We start from the raw sequence: 19,573 nt of genomic DNA, 5'->3' as shown, positions 1-19,573 counted from the left end.
TGTTGAACAGAGGCGGCCCGCTCTCTCTGGTCCATTCTGCCTCCATACACCTTGACCCAGCTCAGTCAAATACTCATACCTCCCAGTCTTTTGTCCCTTTAGAAATTAGTTATTTATTTCCAACCCCACTGGTCATGGTAACGCAGAGATTGGAGAGAGTGGCTTTGCAAAAACAACATCTTTCTCCCTCTCTTCCAGTCAGATGGACACACGCACACACACTCACACACTTTTCCATAATTAAATGTCAAAAAGCAGGATATGAAAATCAATTCAGCATTGTGTGCAGAGAGAATGCAAGCCAGCTAATTCGAAAAAGGCAAAGGAGTGCCGTGAGGCTGATCATTTGACAAGCCCGATGCTAATGACATCTACTCTCCAAGCAGCAAGGGAAGCAGCAGTGATAGGTTGATGGGGCTGATTACACTAAAGGAGCTCACAGCTTGATACATGGTTACGCTCATGATTTTAGTGCTTGATGATACACTTTCCTCTTTTCTCTGTCTTTTCACTTCACACTCACTCTATAGCTTCTGTCTGTCTCTGGCCCCCCCGAGATCCTCCAGCCCCACTGAGGCCTTGGGCACAGCTAGCAAGGAAATGCTTCCAGACGCTGCCTGTGAGGATCCATGTCACAGGCAGTAGAGGGAGGGAGGGACGTGAACAATGTTCTCTCTCTAATTCCACCGTGTTTCTCTCTCTTCATCTGCCCTATATGCCCTCTGTCTCTCTGTGGGATTGTCTTTCTCTCCTGTGGCTCTAACACTAGCTCTCTTTCCTTTGTATTAATTTACCTTCTTTCATCTCTCTCTCTCTCTCTCTCTCTCATACACACACGTTGTTGTAACATAAACAGCTTTTGTAAGAGTCAAGGAATCACAAACACAAGGGCCCACTGTTCTACTGGCTACTAAAATGTAAAACTTTCATAAAAAATGTATAATTTATTTCAGGATAGAATTATTCCATAAATGCTTTGTTTAGCTGTTGTTACTTCCAAGGAGGTTTGTTTGTTGGTTTTTTATTTTCCCAGGGAATAAATTTGTCATATTTAGGGAACTGATACTAAGTGTGGGTCTCTACCACATTTCATCTTAACAGGCCTCTGTGGTGTGAAATTCCTCTATATGGCATTTATATTGTATCTACATTTGTATAAATAACAGAGTATTACAACAACTGATATGTGGAAACAGGAGAAATGTGAAAAACTAAAATATTTGTAACTATACAAAATAAAATGAGACCCATGTGCATTAAACCTTTGCTTTATATGACTGCTCTGGTGAGGAGAACTTTTTTGATAAAGGATGCATCAGAACACACAAACACACACACTCATTTATGAATACAAATAAGTGTGTGATGGAGAATGACCTATTAACAGTTTTACGTTCATTGAATTGACTCCCTCCAAATGGCAGCATAGATTCTTCTCGACCTGCATAAATTCATGCATGATACAGGACAGACAACAGATTGCATCAGAGAGCTGCCGCTGCCGCTGTCCGCCTGTTGGCATCGCCCTCCCTAACTCCCGGAGGCCCAGTGTCCAAATGATTGCACCAATCTTCAACTTTTGGCACTAAAAAAAAAAACTTGACATTACTGAACACATGTGAACATTAAGATAGAAAAGCTTTTAAGGAAAAATAATTGTTAAGAACAATTTCTTGAGGCAAAAGAGTACATTCTCAGTTATTTTCTTTGCTTTCTTTTCGCTGCTGTTTATTCTTAATTCTCGTGTTGCCAGCTGATCTAAAAGCTTTAGCACACACAAGCTCTCGTTATCAAGCTCAAGGCCACCGCCGCAATCCTCTGCCTCTCACTGAGCCATTAGCGAGCTCTTAAAAGTGCAATCAAAAGAGGCTTTGGAAATCAACAAGAGGGTGACGAGGTGCCAGACGAAAGAGCAGCAGCACTTGCATGTTGATACCAACACTTCACATTGCTCACACTAAGAGTTTGAAATTACGTTGTTAAATGGGATTTTCATCTCCATTGCCATATTCAGCTTGTCAGTTGACAGTGAGAAGGATTAAGGTTCGATCTAGGCAGCACTGAGACTGACACTTACAGCATAGATACAGGGCCAGAATTGTTCTCTTCTTTTGTCTCCCAGTCCCAAGACTTTGTTCCAGAAAAACAGAGACTCTTTTTCACTTATGGTTCTACGAGCGGTTTGTGCTGAAAACAATTGGGGCCAGAACAGTAGTTGGCCCAACGAAAGAGAGCTTAGAGAAGCCTACCTCATGAGGTATATAGAAAAAGTCCACGCTGGTTTATTTACGTTCTCCCGGCTCCTCACACACAGTGAACAATGGCAACAAGCAGATAAAGGCTGTTGATGACATGACAGTTTTTGCAGAAATAAAGTGACACCCAGCGGGTAAAAATGCTGATGTCCTCGTCTCTTAGTGCAGGGAATGAAACAGGAAGTTTGAGGTCGCTCTGAACAGACTCATTACTTACGTACAGATGAGATTCTATATATTTACATCCAGTAAGAAGTTGTGTGTCTATTCAGGGGCTGAATTTCCGTAGGACGCATGACAACTGTGCTAGACCATGAGACGATCCGTCTACAGAGTATTTCTGTGATCGGCGTCACCAGCTTGTTCCGCCCTTATTACTGCAGCTTAGCTACAGAGCTGAAGTTGGACACGTTGAGAAAGTTGTAATGCCCTTTGGTTTGATTACAATGAGAACCGTTAGCCATTTGGTTGAGTTGAAGCGTGATACTCAAGCATTACATATCTTATTGTTTAGTGGAGCCAATACCACTTTGAAAAATGGTTTGTTACTGAAGTAGCTATCTAACCCACATCTTGAGTTGTAATGGTAAATCATGCTAGCTCAGAGTTACCATAGAACTTAGCAAGGACTTAATGTTCAAACCATAGACCCTAAATAAAAAAGTATATCATGACAGCTCCCAAAAGTGAAGCAAAAGTGTCTTGATTAGCCCCTGGGGGCTGGTTGCAGTATAGGTTATAAACCCTTCTTCCTCCCTTTAAGCAGATAGGACAAGGACCAAATGTTGACATCAAATGAATTATTTATCACTATCGTTTTAGGTAGTTCTTATAACACAATGTGTGTTTAACTTGAATTTGGTTTAGATTAGTCATTTGAACTTGTTAAAGGGGCAAACAATTATGTAATTGGTGTCAGATGGTGCCGTTCGTATCTGGGATATTTTGGCTTCATTTCCAGTTTGTGAAGATGCATGTGAATTTTTATGTTCAGTCCATGGCTCAAACAAAAATTGTGTGCAACCAAATCCTGTCTCATATTATATTGTGTGATGACATGATAATAAAAGATACATTTGCTAATTCAATGTAGATTTTGTGGTCTAGATGTGGTCTAAATATGCAGGAGCACACACCCCCACACGTTCAATCTAAGTGCTACAAAATTGTTAGTTTCCCCCCAAAAAAATTATAATAATTTTTTTATTTATAATTTTTTTTTTTTTTTTGAGGCAGGTCAATTTAAAATGGATGGCGGGCCACAGATGGCCCGCGGGCCGTAGTTTGGACACCCCTGCCTTACTCTAACACTTAACATAACCTAAACCATACCTTCATTTCCCCTTATCTTAATCTAACCTTTAAACATGTCGCCACCTTTTTATTCTTTAAAAATGTTTCCCCCTTAAAATGTAACTATTAATGTTATGATGACTTCTGTTTGCTTCCATGAGGAGTCAATGTCCTCATAATGTGATTGTGTTGAGATTTTGGTCCTCACAACATCGGTTAATACCTAGACCACACAAACTATACACACACACACACACACACACACACACACAAGCTCACGCACCCTCCATCCCCTGTTGAAGATGTGGTTCACAGGGAGCAGAGATGATTCAGCCCTCCAATCAGAGGGCTGCCCCAGATACCCAGCAGGTCTAAAGGACGCACATTTGTATAACAGCAGCATTTAAGAGAACTGAAAACACAGTTAACCACCAAACCCTCTGAAGCTGATTGCGAAGTCTGTCACGATAAAATATGACGACATAATTTTTTCAGCATGAGAGCATTAACATGAGTCCTGCACTCAGACACTGAAACTTAGTCTTTGAAGACAGAAATCTTCAAAGCCTGAGTTTGTCTCTTAGTGATGATAAGTTTGTGCAAGAGAGAGATGGATAAGGCTTTTTACAAACTTGGCTTTCACAACCTGGGCCTATAACTCCTCTCAGTGGATACTTAATGGCAGAGACCTGACACCTGATATACTCTACTCTCAAAGAATTGATCACATGGCAGGTGTCTGCCAAAATGTTCCTGAATTTTTCTGGTTTACAGAATTTAGAAATAACCTCTGTGCTCCTGAAAGACTCAGCTTTCTTTATTCATTTTTACAAACATCCCTCAAGGAAGAGAGCAGCCTGGAGTATTTCCTTTGCTTGCATCACTGTTCAGATTGTTGATTGACTCTTTTATTTTTTTCTTTCCTTCTCCAATCTCAGAACTGTTACTGACGGGAGGAAAATTAAATGGAATCATTAGCTTTCCTTTCTCCGGGATCAACAAACTGTTTTACGATTCACTATAAACACAGACACGGTAAAGACGTCACCATACTATAAACTTTATGATGCCTGCCGTGGCGAACACTCACTCACTGCCTCGACATTGATTTGGCCTGGTTTTCTGATTGCAGGTGTCTGACTGAGACTTCAAATAAACTGGCAGACAAAAACTTCAATCGAGTTGTGATTTGTGAGAGTAATGAAGTTAAACTCCAGTCTGCAACTTTATTTGCCTACATTTAGACTCACTGAGGTTCAAAATGTAACCTAACAATATAACTTTAATGTCCATTTAGAGGATGTTCTGGGGCTTTTGATCTTTTCACATGATCTTCATCAGCAGACGGCATTTGCACAATTGTCTTTGATATCACCATTATTTAATCAGATAATCTCAATGAGGTCAAGATCTGATTTCTCAAGAGAGACCCGAGTATAGATGAATTAGTCCGACATAGCAGAGTCACAGACATCTTCAGTGACCTAAATCAAGAAATAGACAGTTTAGATTCAGTTTGAACATTATCTGTAGTTCAGTCCGTTTATAAGGTGAAAATTACTGAAAAACAATGTTCCTACATTTCGTATTCATCTGAGGGGTGACTAGACTTCAACAGTCCTGAAATAAGCTTCCGTGACCTGTGGTTTTAAATCGGAGCAGGCTTTGAGCAGCATTTGTACTGAGTTTGGACCACACAATTGATTGGAGCAAAGTAATGGATTCTTGAAAGTATCAACTATGAATACTGATTTTTCATCAACAGGACTATTGGACAGTGGATCCAAATGGCTAAACAAGCACATAAAAGCTCTTATCATCTCGACTTCTTGTCCTTGCTTATATCTGTAGTTGAAAGCTTCAATTCTGTTTAACGTCCAACCCCACCCACTATCACTGTGTCAGACATATGCACTGTTAAGGACAATTTATGCTTCTCCATTTGATGGACACGGACAGATAGGACCGACTTCTTTGCCGTGGAACCTCCTCTCCGGGCTCCGCGGAGAGCTTTTCGTGCAGCTCTGCAGATAGACATTGGCTGTGATTGGTCCGCTAACGACAGCATTTCGGAACGACATAATTTCCGGACCTCAAACTTCCTGTTTCATTTCCTATTTCACAATAAAACCAAACACAACTACGATTCTACGATTAATGTGACAAGCGTGTTAAGCCAGCGGTATTCTCCGTCTGATGGTGGCTGTTTAGAGCCCTGACGGCATGTGTGTACGGTTATAACGAACTTTCATAACGGTGCTAACGTCCTAGCCACCATGCTAACTGCGGCGGTAACTGTGCAATTCATGCTGTCACGACTTTAATTCCACGTCTGTCATGAGACTGTTTCTCAAACACCGTCAGGTTGGAAGCAAACATTTGATAGTAGTTAGTATCCGGAGTCCCTGCTGACTGTGTGTTGAAGCTGGGGGGGAAGCTAGCTGCCTGCGTGTAGCTTCAAGTAGTGGAATTAGCAAAGCAGTTCAGAAACAAGACCGGGGAACAGCCGCACTAAGAAACGATAACATAAGCATTATGACCCGCTGGGTGTCACTTTATTTTATGTAGACTTCTTAAAGCTCGTCTTCCGTTGCGCCACCTACTGTTCTTGCGCCCAATTGTTTTCAGCAACGGAGAACTATAAATCAAAAAGTGTCTGTCCGATCCGTCTGTCCGTCCCTCCTTAACAGACTCGGAGAAGCATAAATTGGCCTTTACACCTGTAACCAAATGCAATAGTGATGTCAAAGGGTCAAGTAATTCATTATCAGATCCCTGTGATGCACTCTGTAATGTAAAATATAACATTTTAAATGTATTTGTTGCCAAATTTAATAAAGGAATCTCTATAAGGGTATTAATAGTTAATACCTGCATTACAACCCTCTGTAAACGTGGTTCCTTTGTGTTATTGTACATAATCATCCAAGACTATAACTAGAAAGTACATTGCAGTCTTTACTCTTACAATTATGTCAGTCTACCATTCATGAACTTTACACTGACGATAAAGGTTTAAATACAAGAGTTGAAATAGATCAAAATAAATTAAAGATGAAAGAAAGTGTTTGAACCCCCCCGAAAAAACTGAAAACTACTTCTCATTTCTCAGTGATAATCTCAGTTCTTTTCAAGTGCTTGATAACATAGTGGAGCTCATGTACTTATATCCACTGAAGATGTCCCACTTCCTGCCCACCATGCGGACATGTTCCACTTTGTAATGCCGACTTTTAACACAATAAAATAGTTTACTCTGGTCTGTAGGACAAAGATGAAAGCATACCAGACTGACAGTGTACTTGTGTGTCTAAGTTAGTGAGTGTGCGTGTGCACGTCTGTATCTGGACAAGCGAGAAGAGCAACACATTGATTTATCTTTAGTGAAAAGGTTGAGGACCTGGAGGATGCAGAGTGAACCAGAGGTGCATTTTGATGGCAGGAGTGTGTCATGAGCATTCAAAGTGTCTATGTGTATGTCTGTGTTTATATTTTATACATGCAGACATACAGTACAGACACCATCACTCGAAGGCACAGCAGCAGCGTCACCAGTGTTTCCATGGATCTATGTGAGAGGACCACTGTTGCCATTCATTATAGCCCCATTTAGAATAAATATATCTACTGACGATTAGTATTCAACAAATGTTCATACAGAACAGTACTAATTCTCCCACTGACGGACAGTGTGGATACAGCTCAGGCCCACGCTTTGTCTGTGCAGCAGCTTGTATATTGCCTGCCTGAAATGAAATTTAAAAGTCAGCTTGGATCACATCACAGACACATACACACACACACACACACACACACATACACACACACACACATACACATACACATACACACGCACACACAACCATGACAACTCTGTAGTTCGTTATTAGGCCAAATAAGCTCCACTAATCTGAATGAATCCCAGATGTGAATCTAACCCTTCATGTTCCAACCCTTCAAACACATCAGCCCGCCTCTCCATAGACACAACAGACTATAGGCAGCGTCTCACAGCACAACAATGCCGGCTCAAATCTCCACAACAACACCTCCCTGGAAGCCAGCGGTCCGTTTTCCCCACATGGCGCCGCGAACCGTCGTCTAACCGGGCAGCAAAGCACCGCTCTGTCAGTCAGGGGCTGCAGACCCAGCTGTGCGCCTCAGCATCACGCAAACACCCCTTCTCTCTGTGAATTGCACATTAACAGAAACTTACCCGCTGCGACTCGAGAGACGCCGAGACAGCTGAGGACGAGCAGCAGAAATCTCTCCATCTTTCTAACGCTCGGTTGACGTGCGGTCCCATTTACTCTGGCCGGCGGTGCTGCGCTCTGCTGGGCTTGCGCTGCTGCTGCTGCTCGGCATTCACGTCAGTTCATGCGTATCGTCTCGACTGGAAAAGGGACAGAGACTGTGCGCGCGTGTGTGAGTGTGTGTGTCTGTGTCTGTGTGTGTGTGTGTGTGTGTGTGTGTGTGTGTGTGTGTGTGTGGTAGAGAGAGTCTGCAGCTCCTCAGCACCTCGGACAGCGCTCTCCAGCGACACGTCCGCTCATTCAACAGCACTCCACCGAGCAGCCTCCGACCAGCGAGCGGCCACTGAACATCATGACTGACGGCTGTATGCGTCCTCCAGCTGTGCTCCAGAGCCCTCTCCGATCCACTGGTGCGGCTTACGCTGGTGGTGCTGGTGCTGCTGCTGGTGGTGCTGATGCTGGAGGTGATGGTGGCGGCGCTCGGCTGCTACAGACACAAAGAAACGTGCTGGCTTTTTGTATGAGCCCCTGCTCTGTTCCTGCAAGCCACACTGTCTCCTGGAGGCTTTACTACAAGTGTGCCAAGACAACCTGGCCAAAAACTTTGCAAAAAACACACGAATCATTTACTGGTAACAAAAAAAAGAGGATGATTTAAATGTATATTCTGCCGTCCAATGTCACATGCCACATTGCAAACACACAGGGATTCCACCAGCAGCTGCAATCATTTAAGATTTCTTCCAAGTCCACATGCAGAAGAAACAGCGAGGGACCATACACATCTTAACAATAAGTGCACTCTTGTCACTGGAAAGCCTTCCTCCGTCCTCCCTCTCCACTTTCCCACTTGGTGAGCCATGTATTCTGAATTTCTGCTGCCCACTCTCCCATTAAATATGCATACACTGGCCCACGCAAACACAATCTATCTGTCTCTGCTGCTGCTGCTGCTGCTGCTGCTGCTGCTGCTGCTGCTGATGATGAACTTGCTGTTTTTTTTTCTCTCTCCCCTCCACTTCAAAAATGAAACAAGTGCTTCTTGACTTTACCACATGTGTAAACCCTCCTGCTCGCACAGTTTTTTCCGAAAGCACAAAGAGCGCACAATTAAGTGAGTGCATTATTGGAGTGGATAAAAAGTCTGCATGTATACAGTACCTGATGGTTTCCCTGCAGCACGCTGATGTTGATGTGGAGCTTTCTGGGACAGATGTGTGTGTGAGAGTGAGTGTGTCAGTCCCAAGTCAGGAGACCGGCACTGTCCCCTAGCTGTGTCCCCAAGAAATGTTTTCCTCACCCCGCTGTGCAACTCGATTCATAGCCTGCTGCCTCTGACGTGCTTCAGAAGAAAACGGTGTTGCTGGTGGGGTTATTGAGCTGTTTTTTGCATACTTCACTCTCTTATAGGCTACAGCTCTCACCCGACATCTCTCTGTGTGTAGTAAGTGAATGATGGAGGGAGAGATGGTATGGATACAAAGAGCACTAAATCACCAATCAACATAATGTATGTCCTTGAGCAGAGCAACAATACCACAAGGTGACAATACTAAGTATCATTAGCAAAATGGGTTGGCAACATCAAAAGGAAAATGACACAGTGCAGGACACTTGCTCTCTTTGCGTTTTGCGGTATTTAGCCAAAGTCAAGCTCATTTAAAGAAAATGATGTCAAATAAATGTAATAAGTAATAATAAAAAAAAAAGATTTATCAAAGCTGTTCAAATTCTGTAGAAGCAGCGAACAGTTGTATTGATAGTCGTTTGCCCCCGGGCTGAGGTTTGCAGTGTTATAGCAAATCCATTTTTGGCGATCTCTTCTTCTGACTTGTGGTGTTCCCCAGAGCGCCATCCTTGGCCCCATTTCGTTTGTTGTACATTTTTGTCACTGGGTAATATTATACATATATACGAGCCATTGTAATGAGGACCGAAAGCAATGCTATGTACCTTAAAAAACCAGTGCAACGTTTATCAATCTTGTCTGTCAAAATAATGTGCTGCACTTTCCATAACTTTTTCCAGCTTCATGAAAATAGCTCTTGAAATCAGTCAATAGTCTATTCCAGTTTCACATTTTTGCTCACGTAATTGTCCTGGCTTCTGAAGCAATTCAAGCAATTTTGACTTCGGCCACTGGATTGGGGGAAAGCTGAAGTGTAGAAGAATCCTTCCTTGAATATTTGAAAAGAAAGAGTACATAGAAATGCTAGAAACAAATATACAAATGACAATGACATGCGATCACCTAGTGTTTTTGCAAAGCTTCATTCAGCTGAGAAGAGATGAAGAGAAGAGCCATTATCACCATATTTTACATGTGGAGACTCACTGGGCTTTTCACCTCTGCATAGTTTCTACTTATAGGTGGAATCATATGATATACATGTATGTCCTGTATACAGATTTTTGTTTTGTTTCTAATTATGTAGTGTGTATGTGTACATCTTCCTGTTAATCAGCACTGTCCTACTTTTGTTGTTGAAGTGTGATTTCACAGAGCTAAATACAGATCAGTGACGGACTGCTAACACTGTCAAAACAAACTGTGATACTTAAACAACAACCATCTAGTTTTTAGCAACATCTCCATATTCACAGATCCTTGCCTTTAACAAAATTCAATCAGAAAAAATACTTTATAATTACACTGTTTATAATACAGATATAAAGTTATAAATACAGATTTTATAATCAGATATAAATACAGTGTCTATAAACAGTGTTATTTACTGTGTATTCCAGTGAGGGGATACTTGAGATCCAACTGAGATCTGATGAAGCGTGCTGTGGCTGCATTTTTTTTCTTATATATAAAAAATGGAATGTTTATGCACACCATTTCTTTATTTCTTCTTTAAATTCCCCGCATCTAAAGTTCAGCATCAGCAATCAAATGCATGGGACTCGTTTGAGTCTGATTTTTGTGGTAGTGTGTAAATTGATTTGTCCGTCTGTACTGACGCTGATAAAAGAGGGACTGAAACTTCTACATACTTTACAAATGATTTGAGTTGAAGTGATTTCCATGTGGATCTGTGGTTGATAAACTTTCACATTCTTGCTAAATAAAGTTTGTTGGCTGTCTGTTAATTTACGTTCATGAATATAGTCCTGTATTAAGTCCCAAATAAAGGCCTCTTCTGATGTTTTAAAAAAAACATCACTGATGCCTGTGAGCATATGAAACAAACTGCCATGATTTCCTGACTGATAATCACAGACATTGTGCTGTAGGATAGAGGAGCACATATTGAGCTAACGCGAATTCTCTCCAGTCACTTTGAACAAAGCACAAAGTCAGATCCGGTGAACTGTCAACAGTTTCCACGCCATGGAGAACTCTTTGACAGCTCCCAGAGTCCTGGGCCAACAGAATGGTAATGGTCTTTAAATTCAGCACTCAGCAAACACATAAAGGACTCAGCCCAAGCGAGTAATTTGCTTCTGGAAATTGGCCTCATTGATACCTTACAGTCGTCTACATTAAACACAGATCAAGCAGAAAATCTGCAATAAATTCACGTCTTAATAGATATTCTAGTTGTTCTGTGCTCCAGTTAGTCAGTGTGAGACGCTTATCTCAGCGTGTGTGTGTGTGTGTGTGTTTGTGTTTGGTCAGGGAAAAAGATTTGTATGGGACCTGTAATAATTTTTCAAAAAGAGTAGACGGAGGCCATGAAGTGGAACTCTAGGCTGAAGTTGTTGGGGTTACGCTGAGTTTATCCAGCTCTTTGAATTTTCCCCCTCTGTTAACACTCAGACTTCAGGAAGCTCCTCCCCACGTTCTAATCTTACAATGGAAGAAAGGCCCAGGTCACACCTGGCATGTGAGTGAACCACTGAGAGCAAAAGGTGGGGATGATTCTGTGACACACTCGTGGTAAGTGGACGTTTAAACCCTGCAGAACACACACACACACACACACAAACACACACACACACACCTGTGGTTGAAATGTCAGAGCCAGTGGTTAATTTGTTTCTCTGTTGATAGCGAGCTCAACACTAGTGGTCTAAGCTGTGGCGAGAAGTTTTCATTTATTTTGAGTCCTCTGTTGCCAGGTGGTGCATACATGGAGAGGTGTGTGCGTTTCAGTGTGAACAGTATTTACAAACTAATGGTATTTTCTCAATTATCATGTTATTTTTGTATTTTGCATTTAAAATATCACTGTTTTTAAATAATCTATCACAACTCACTTTTACAAAAATTACTTTATATAATAGTTATCTCTTGTCCTTTTTATATCTTTTGAATGTTTTATTTAATTGTTTGTTTATTATTTGCTGTGGCATTTGATTTGAAGTGTTGAATTTTTTAATTTTTTAATTTATTTGAATTATCCAAATTTTATTGTATTTGATGTTTTGCTTTATTGGTCCTTCTCTGTGATGCACTATGTAATGGAGGTTTTGAAAGATTATTTATTATTATTAATATTATTATTACACCTACTACAGGTTCGATATTAGCAAGTCTCTTTTTGTGGTTCAGGTTGTTACATCAGAGCGACATTATTAGTTAATGGGTGTTTTGGTGACAACTAATCAATGTGGAGCGACTCATGAAACTTCACATAATAAACAGTGACATAAACACTCTTCTCTTCAAGTTGGGTCGAGAGACAGTTGGTGCAACTGGCTCCTGTTTGTTTTATTTACATTTGAATGTGTTTAAGTTAGAAATGCTGCCTTCTCTAAACACTCAGGAATAAACACATGTAGAAGTACTTTATCTCTGATACTTTGAATTAGCCTATAAGTCAAGGAACAGTCCAGGGAATGTTGCAGCCCATGGGCATTAGTTCGTACTTGTTTGAGACAATTCAGCTATTTTGTTATTCGTTTAATTCTGAAATTGCTGAGACATGAAGCTTGGCCATTATCACTTCTCACCACAAAGAACTCCATCTGACCAGGCGCTGTGGCCACAGAGGATTATAAAACCCCAATTCTCAAAACATTGCAAAACCTGATATAGCATCCACCACAGAAACACAGAATGAGAAAGCAGCTCGGCCACTCTGGCATGAATATTTTACACGCACCAATATTTCCTGATGCAAAACTGGAGCTTACCAGGACTTTTTCTGCCTGTTCAAAGTGAGTTTGGATTAAGAGCTCTGGCAGGTCGCTCAGAGGTGAGGACCGGTCCCAAGAGGGGATTTTGTGGAAAGTTATGAAGGGTGGGAGGAAGGATTGAGAGTGTAGGAAGTGAGGTCTTGGTTTCTGTTCCAGCCTGCAGGATTGGGACTCTGGCCTTGGGAGAGGAGATAACCCTAACCCAGAGGGAAGGTGTGATTTAACTTACAAGACAAGAATTAAAACATATAAATAAGTTTAATTTGCTAATTTGAAGGTTTTGATTGGCACCCACTGTTTCGGTTCACACGTGGAGTAACTGTAGCTCTCAGATGATTGCGTTTCCTGCTCATAATCCCATTACAAGAGCTGCACATTCACAATTCATTTTAGCTTTGTGCGAAGACACGCTCCTGTCTGAAAAATGGAGAAAATCTGAAATGGCAGCAGCTCAGTGACTCAAAGCTTCTTATGGGACGACACGGAGGACGAAGCTTTGGAAATGACTGAAAATGAATCTGAATGAATATTATTGGAGTAGGAAGCACAGCTACCTCTGAACGGCCAAAAGTTAACGTCTTTCTCCATCAACGTGCACAATAATACACTGGCATCTTGGTTAAGTCTTTGTGAATATTTTATTTTATTCAAGATGCTGTTGCATCAGTTTCACGTTTTCTCCTTTTTCGACTGTCAGGTTTATGTAATAGAAAGTAATCAAGCTATTATATCACTGTGTGACCTGTGGCCTATAGGAAAGTATGTAAACGTGCGTGTTAATCAAGTTTCAAATCACCGTGGGGTCGGCCATTTGTTTGTAAATTGTTTTATCCTGCTCCATCTTGGTTTTCTGAAATCACACGTAACCATATTCGGAGCAGGTGGGGGTAGCCTACACCTTTGACCTGCACCTATTGGATGGTTCTAGCTGTCAATCGGACGGTATCTATGACCCAATGCATAACTGTACTTCTTTTCCAACTGGCAGAGTCGCCCTCTGCTGGTCATCTGAGAGAATGCAGGTTTAGGGCACAGGTACATGTGTGATTGCTCAGCTGATCATTTGCTTAACCCCCTCCTCTGGACTTATAACATCCAATCATAGCGTAGCAATACTTGTTATTGTTAGGTATAGTGGGTCAGTTTCTTTTTGCAAAGCTGCCAACATACGGTACTGATGCCAAAATAGTGCGACAATATTGTAGTGCCATAGCCTGCACTAGGCTCTTATGGTGCTTGCTAAAAAAGTGCACATGCACTTGGTGTAAGATTAAAGTGTTAGGTTTCCTGCACCAGCTGTGCTGTGTGTAGAGCAGTGGATTGTAAGTCAGTGATGACAGTAGGCCGACTTGACTCCTCCCTGAGGCAGAGAGACCACATCCAGCTCCCAGAGAGAAGTAAGAAGTCAGGAACACGATTACAGTCATCTGCCTCCTCCCTCCGCCTCCTCCCATCTCCGTCTCAACCCCCACATCGTCTGGGTTTGACTGACTCTGAGGATTTACAGGCTCATTCATGACATTCAGCTTCTCCCACTGACCACAAGAACATCTTATCACTCTGACTTTTATTGGGGTTTAGTATCGTCTGCCCTCTTTTCTTTATCACCATTTTTTATTTTGCCACTGCATTCATCTCTTCTTCTTTTCATCCCTTACTTTCTGATATCATCTTGCAATATTTAATATGTTTGCCCGCATACGGGACAGCAAGATTTAGAGCATGCAAGTTAGGCTGTTCATTGAGGAAATCACGCCATCCAACCCGATAACGACCACAGTGAATCAGCCCGTGAATGGGACAGCCATTGGATTTGCCATCACGCTCAGCATTTCTGCCCGATAACTAACCCTACGAGCAGATGATAAAACTAGAGGCTGTTTGTGTGGAAACGAGTGTCACAGCCTCCTGCTCCCAGGTTCTCCTCGACCTAAATGATTTGGTGGAACAGTTACAGCGGAGAGGGAGCATTTCTTCCCAGAGTGCAGAAGTCAATTTAATTGGCAACGTTTTGCATCACAGAGCACAATTTCATGGCTGTTCTTTTCTTTTCTTTTTTTATTTCTCATTGGAAGAACGTTTTTCTGCAGCAGCTATTCATCAAGACTGTAATCTTCACTTTAATGAGGAGGACTTGATGTTCAATTTTTACGAGGACGGAACAGACCTGCTTGTCGTGCATTGGAGAGAGGACGAAAGTAAACCATTTCGCTTTATGTGTTGTCCGTGAAATGGTCGATGCGCTATGAACTTTTTTATTGATTTTTCTTTCATCTTTAAATTCTTTTTTTCCCTCCTCAGCTCTAAGGAGTGGAACTTTATAGTGATCTCAAATAACAGAGACAAAAGTTCCTTCGAACTAAAATTAAAAGAGCGGAAGAAATGAAACGCCAGCTCAGGTAATTCTCTGTGGGAGTGTGAGCAACTGAGCCCTCTGATTCATGGCCCAATAAGAGAAACCTCTCACTTTCAGCGCTCCTCTGTTGGCCCAGTGATGCTCTGCTCTCGCCCAGCACTGCTGATGATCTACCATCCGAAACCAGAATTGGCATTTGCAAAAGTGTTCATCAAACCCGCCATCGAGATCCAGAACTTCTAAGAGCTCAAAGTGTGCACAGATCATCTGAGATGAGACGGCAGAGATTAATTTGAGAAATCCCCTACGCTGCCGCCGCATCAGGTTTCTGCCACAACGACTCTTGATCTACAATGTCATTGAAGTTCCGGCGCTCAAAGAAAGCACTCAGCAAAACGACTGCAGAAAAAAAGAGGCTGACATCATCTTCTTCTTTGTGATGAATATTCATAAAGCAAGAGAAGTGGTGACGAGTAGGCAGTGACGGTATTGATGAACACGGCAAGAGGAACTGGGTTGACAAGTCCGTCCTGTTAACTTAAAGTGCTATTTTGTGGTTGTATATTTGTCTGTGTGTGTGTGTGTGTGTGTGTGTGTGTGTGTGGACAAGGAAGACCTAATGAATGTACACATTTGACAAGCGTGTCAGTGGTTTGTGACAGGAGGGAGGTCATCGTATCCTCCTGCTGTCATGACCAGTGATGTCACACACACACACAAACACAACTCGTCGACATACAGGCCAAGAAACATGGGAAAGAATTACAGAATGTGCCCTGTTGCCCTGTTAGTGAATTCTTTGCTAACACAACATGTAGAACAAGCAAGGCAGTTTTAACACTCGATTACAGCACTAAACCTCGAGACAGTTAATGTTTGGGACTTTTTTATTCAGCGTCATGGATGAAAGAGTTGTAAATAAGGTAAGGATGTCTACCGTCTTTGTTAGATGTACATTTTTCAAAAGCTAATTGAAGATGTTGTACTTTGGTGTCACTCGGATATTTTCCGTATATTTTAATGGAAGGATGTCATATACATTTTCAAAAGACGTCCGACATTTGCGTTTCAGTAAAATGACCAGCCTTCAGTTGAGCTTATCATGTGTGTTGCAGGGATCTCACACGGGAAGAAGAAAAGCAAATCATAACAGAGGAGAATAAAAACAAAACCTGTGCAGCACTGTAGGCAGTTACGCTACTTGTGTGGGCAGACTCACAAGCTTGAGTGACACAATTACGGAAACACCACAGGGCTCATTTGCCTGAAACAGTGCATCAGCTGCTGTACTCTGTAGTGCTCCTCTCACATCCTGCCTCATCTTCCTGCTGGGGTGCAGCTTTCAAATAGTCAAACGTGTGTGTGTAATGTCGCAAATTCAGCTAATGGAACTTTCTAACATGGTCATATACATGACGGCATGGTACCCTCTTAAGTTACTTGATTCTGAAGTTTCAGGCTTAGTAAGTGCTATTTCATGTGATCGGGTTATTTTTCCCCCTCCTTGGAATGACCTTTGACTTATGGGATAGTATCTGGCCTGCTAAGGGAGGAGCAAAGATCTAGCGGGTGATTTCAACTTAAAGTTTCTAAAAACATGTCCAAATTTAGGCATAGACCCTATGTGCTGCGTCATTTGATCTATAGTTTTGTTTGCAACACCTCCTCTATAAAAGGTCTTGCCTGGCAGAGGCGAGCCAAATTTTTCACTATCTGGCCTTTGTGATTTCCCCGGGCATACCATTGAGCCCGTCTGACCTGTGAAACTTCTGTGTAATAAATACTGTTATGCTGCAAGTTCTGGGTCCGCATCTCCTCTCTTGAAAGATATGGCAGTTATGAGTATTTGTTTTTGTGTCTGTGCGCGTCTTACAGCTGTTAGACACTGCAAGGATGCTGCTCAGCTATGACCTGCTGGCCGCCTTTCTTACTCTGGTGGGCTTTACACTTCATCTCATCTTCTTTTTCAAGCTAACACTGAGCAGTTGTATTGTTTAGCCTCATAATAACTCACACATACACACACCCACTCAATCGGACACACCCACATCCATTTATACTGACATACATACTGATATACAGATTACCAAATTATGTTGTCCAGTTATCTGCTACTGCTGCCTCAGGCAGTGTGTTTTCAACACACACATAGTCCCCCATACAGATAGAGACAGGGAGACACACACACACACACACACACACACCTAGATGACAAACATTGATCGTGCCATATTTTAGTGAAAAAGACAGCCATTTTTTTACATGACCCACAGACACGCATGCACGCACGGACGCACACACACGCACACACGCACACACACACACAGGACCAATACAAATTCACTCCACACAGAGAAGAAGCTGGAAGAGCAGCCTCTAACTATCTGTTTGCTATTTCTCTGTGCATTGCGGCTGTGGCAGGTCAGTAAAATGAGTGCAGCTACACAGAGCAGATCCCCACACATTCCACCTCACTGTGGCAGCAGCCTCCCCATCTTCTTCTTCACCTGTCACACTGTGCCTGTCTCAATTTAATGGAGCACTAAACACTGGGGGTTCATCACAGAGCAGAGATTTCCTTCACGGTGAGGAACTGTGGATTCTCACAAATGCAGACACTGTCACAGATGCAGATGTTTTAACAGATGCAGATGTAGACACTAACACAGATGTGGACACAGATGCAGATGCAGACATTGAAACAAACACAGACCTAGAGACAGACAAAGATGCAGAAATGTACGCAGGCGCAAATGTAGATAAAGATGCAGGCGCAGACACTGACACAGATGTAGACACAGTCAGACACAGACAAAGACGCTGATGTAGAGGCAGGTGCAGATTTTAACAGAGGCAGGTTCAGACAATGATACGGACACAGGGACAGGGACACAGGGACAGAGGGGACAGGGACTTGGTCACTCAGTCACAGACACAGATGCAGACACAGATGCAGACACGGATGCAGATGAAGAGGCAGACAGAGACACAGGGGACAGAGACAAAGACGTGTGTTTGTGCTTGTATCAAACGTTCTCTGTGTTTGTCTGACGCTGAAGTCACAAAGGAACCTGGCTTTCACACTGACATTTTCATGCCTGTCTGACCATGGCAAAATCCAATCCTGTGTGGAATCTTCCGTTTATAGAGACATGAGGAAAAAAAATCATATTTTTGCCAATGACTTAAACATCAGAATGCTGAGCTTGTGTGAATTCGAGCAAGCAGCTGAGCTGAGGCACAAGTCCGAAATGAACCTTGTACCTGTCGACGACGACTCCAGCAAACAAGTGTTTTCCATCTGTGTATAGTACTAGAGGAAGAGAAGCGTTTGGGTATTCGAGAAAGCTGGCCCATCGGGGAGCCGCGGCGGGCAAAGCACCAATGCTCACTTCAAGGTGTGAGTTGAACGCTGGCCTCTAATCGACAGGTTCTTTCCGCACGCCTCCTCCGTCCATCCTCTGATGTAACAGGTCACTTTCACACGCCCACACTCTTTAACACCCTGTTGGCCTTCCTTCATTCAACTGGAGTTGGTCACAATTGTGCAGTTTTACTAGTAGTAGTAGTAAAGCGACTGATACAGAAGTATTTTGTCCATTTTAGTCTGATTTTGGAGGAAAAGATTTTTGAAATGCAGCTAACCTGTAGAATATAGTGGAAAGCTGGAAAGTTGTTGCTTTTCTGTGGAACCATAGCAGTCATGGACAAAATAATGGGAAAACAGGGTTACATTGGTTTATTCTATATTTTTGTTATAGAATCGTAATCCCATGAACATACAAAGAACTGATACTTTTAAGAAGAATTTCCTGTGTACCCCATACATTGTATGTAAAGACGAACAACCATGACTGCTCGACAAAAGTGAAACCAAAACATCTCAATTGCTCCCTGGTAGCTGGCTGCAGTATAGATCAGCAACCATGCCTCAACCATGTTAGTGACTGAGACATGGACCAAACTGAAAAGTCAAACTTTCATCAACAATTTTTTTTCTCAAAGCTGGTTTCTTTCATTTCAGGTAGTTCTTAATTATCACGCTGATGTTTGTTTGTGTTCATTCTTCTGGTATCCTTAGTTATTTGATGCTATAAATAGAAAAAATCATGATTTACAGCTGAGACTGACTCAATACTTTGGCTTCACTGCTGTCAAATGTAATGGACTACAAATTAGAGTGTGGATACCCAACCTGAACCTGTCAAGACCCAACAGGTTCAAATGCATTTAAAAAATATATTTTTGGGCTCAGATAGGTCCAGATAGAAACATAAAGCCACACATTGATGAGAAGGAATAGAAGAAGAAATGTATAATGGCTACAC

At 42.1% G+C, this 19,573-nt stretch overlaps 1 protein-coding gene across 2 annotated transcripts in view; it reads right to left on the bottom strand.

Annotated features, from left to right (window-relative positions):
• Positions 1-7,980, bottom strand: part of fndc5a (fibronectin type III domain containing 5a) — a 28,736-nt gene extending 20,756 nt beyond the window's left edge. For both annotated transcript variants that reach the window (XR_009922001.1, XM_062396467.1), the window contains exon 1: positions 7,765-7,980. Coding sequence is in view for 1 of the 2 variants with exons in the window: in XM_062396467.1 (XP_062252451.1) it covers positions 7,765-7,822 (58 nt within the window). In the remaining variant the exon portion in view is untranslated. The remainder of the gene's footprint in view (positions 1-7,764) is intronic.
• Positions 7,981-19,573: the final 11,593 nt, after the last annotated feature.

The sequence above is a fragment of the Platichthys flesus genome, chromosome 10, assembly GCF_949316205.1.
Source record: "Platichthys flesus chromosome 10, fPlaFle2.1, whole genome shotgun sequence".
NCBI lineage: Eukaryota > Metazoa > Chordata > Actinopteri > Pleuronectiformes > Pleuronectidae > Platichthys > Platichthys flesus.
This window is presented reverse-complemented; position numbering and strand designations above follow the sequence as displayed.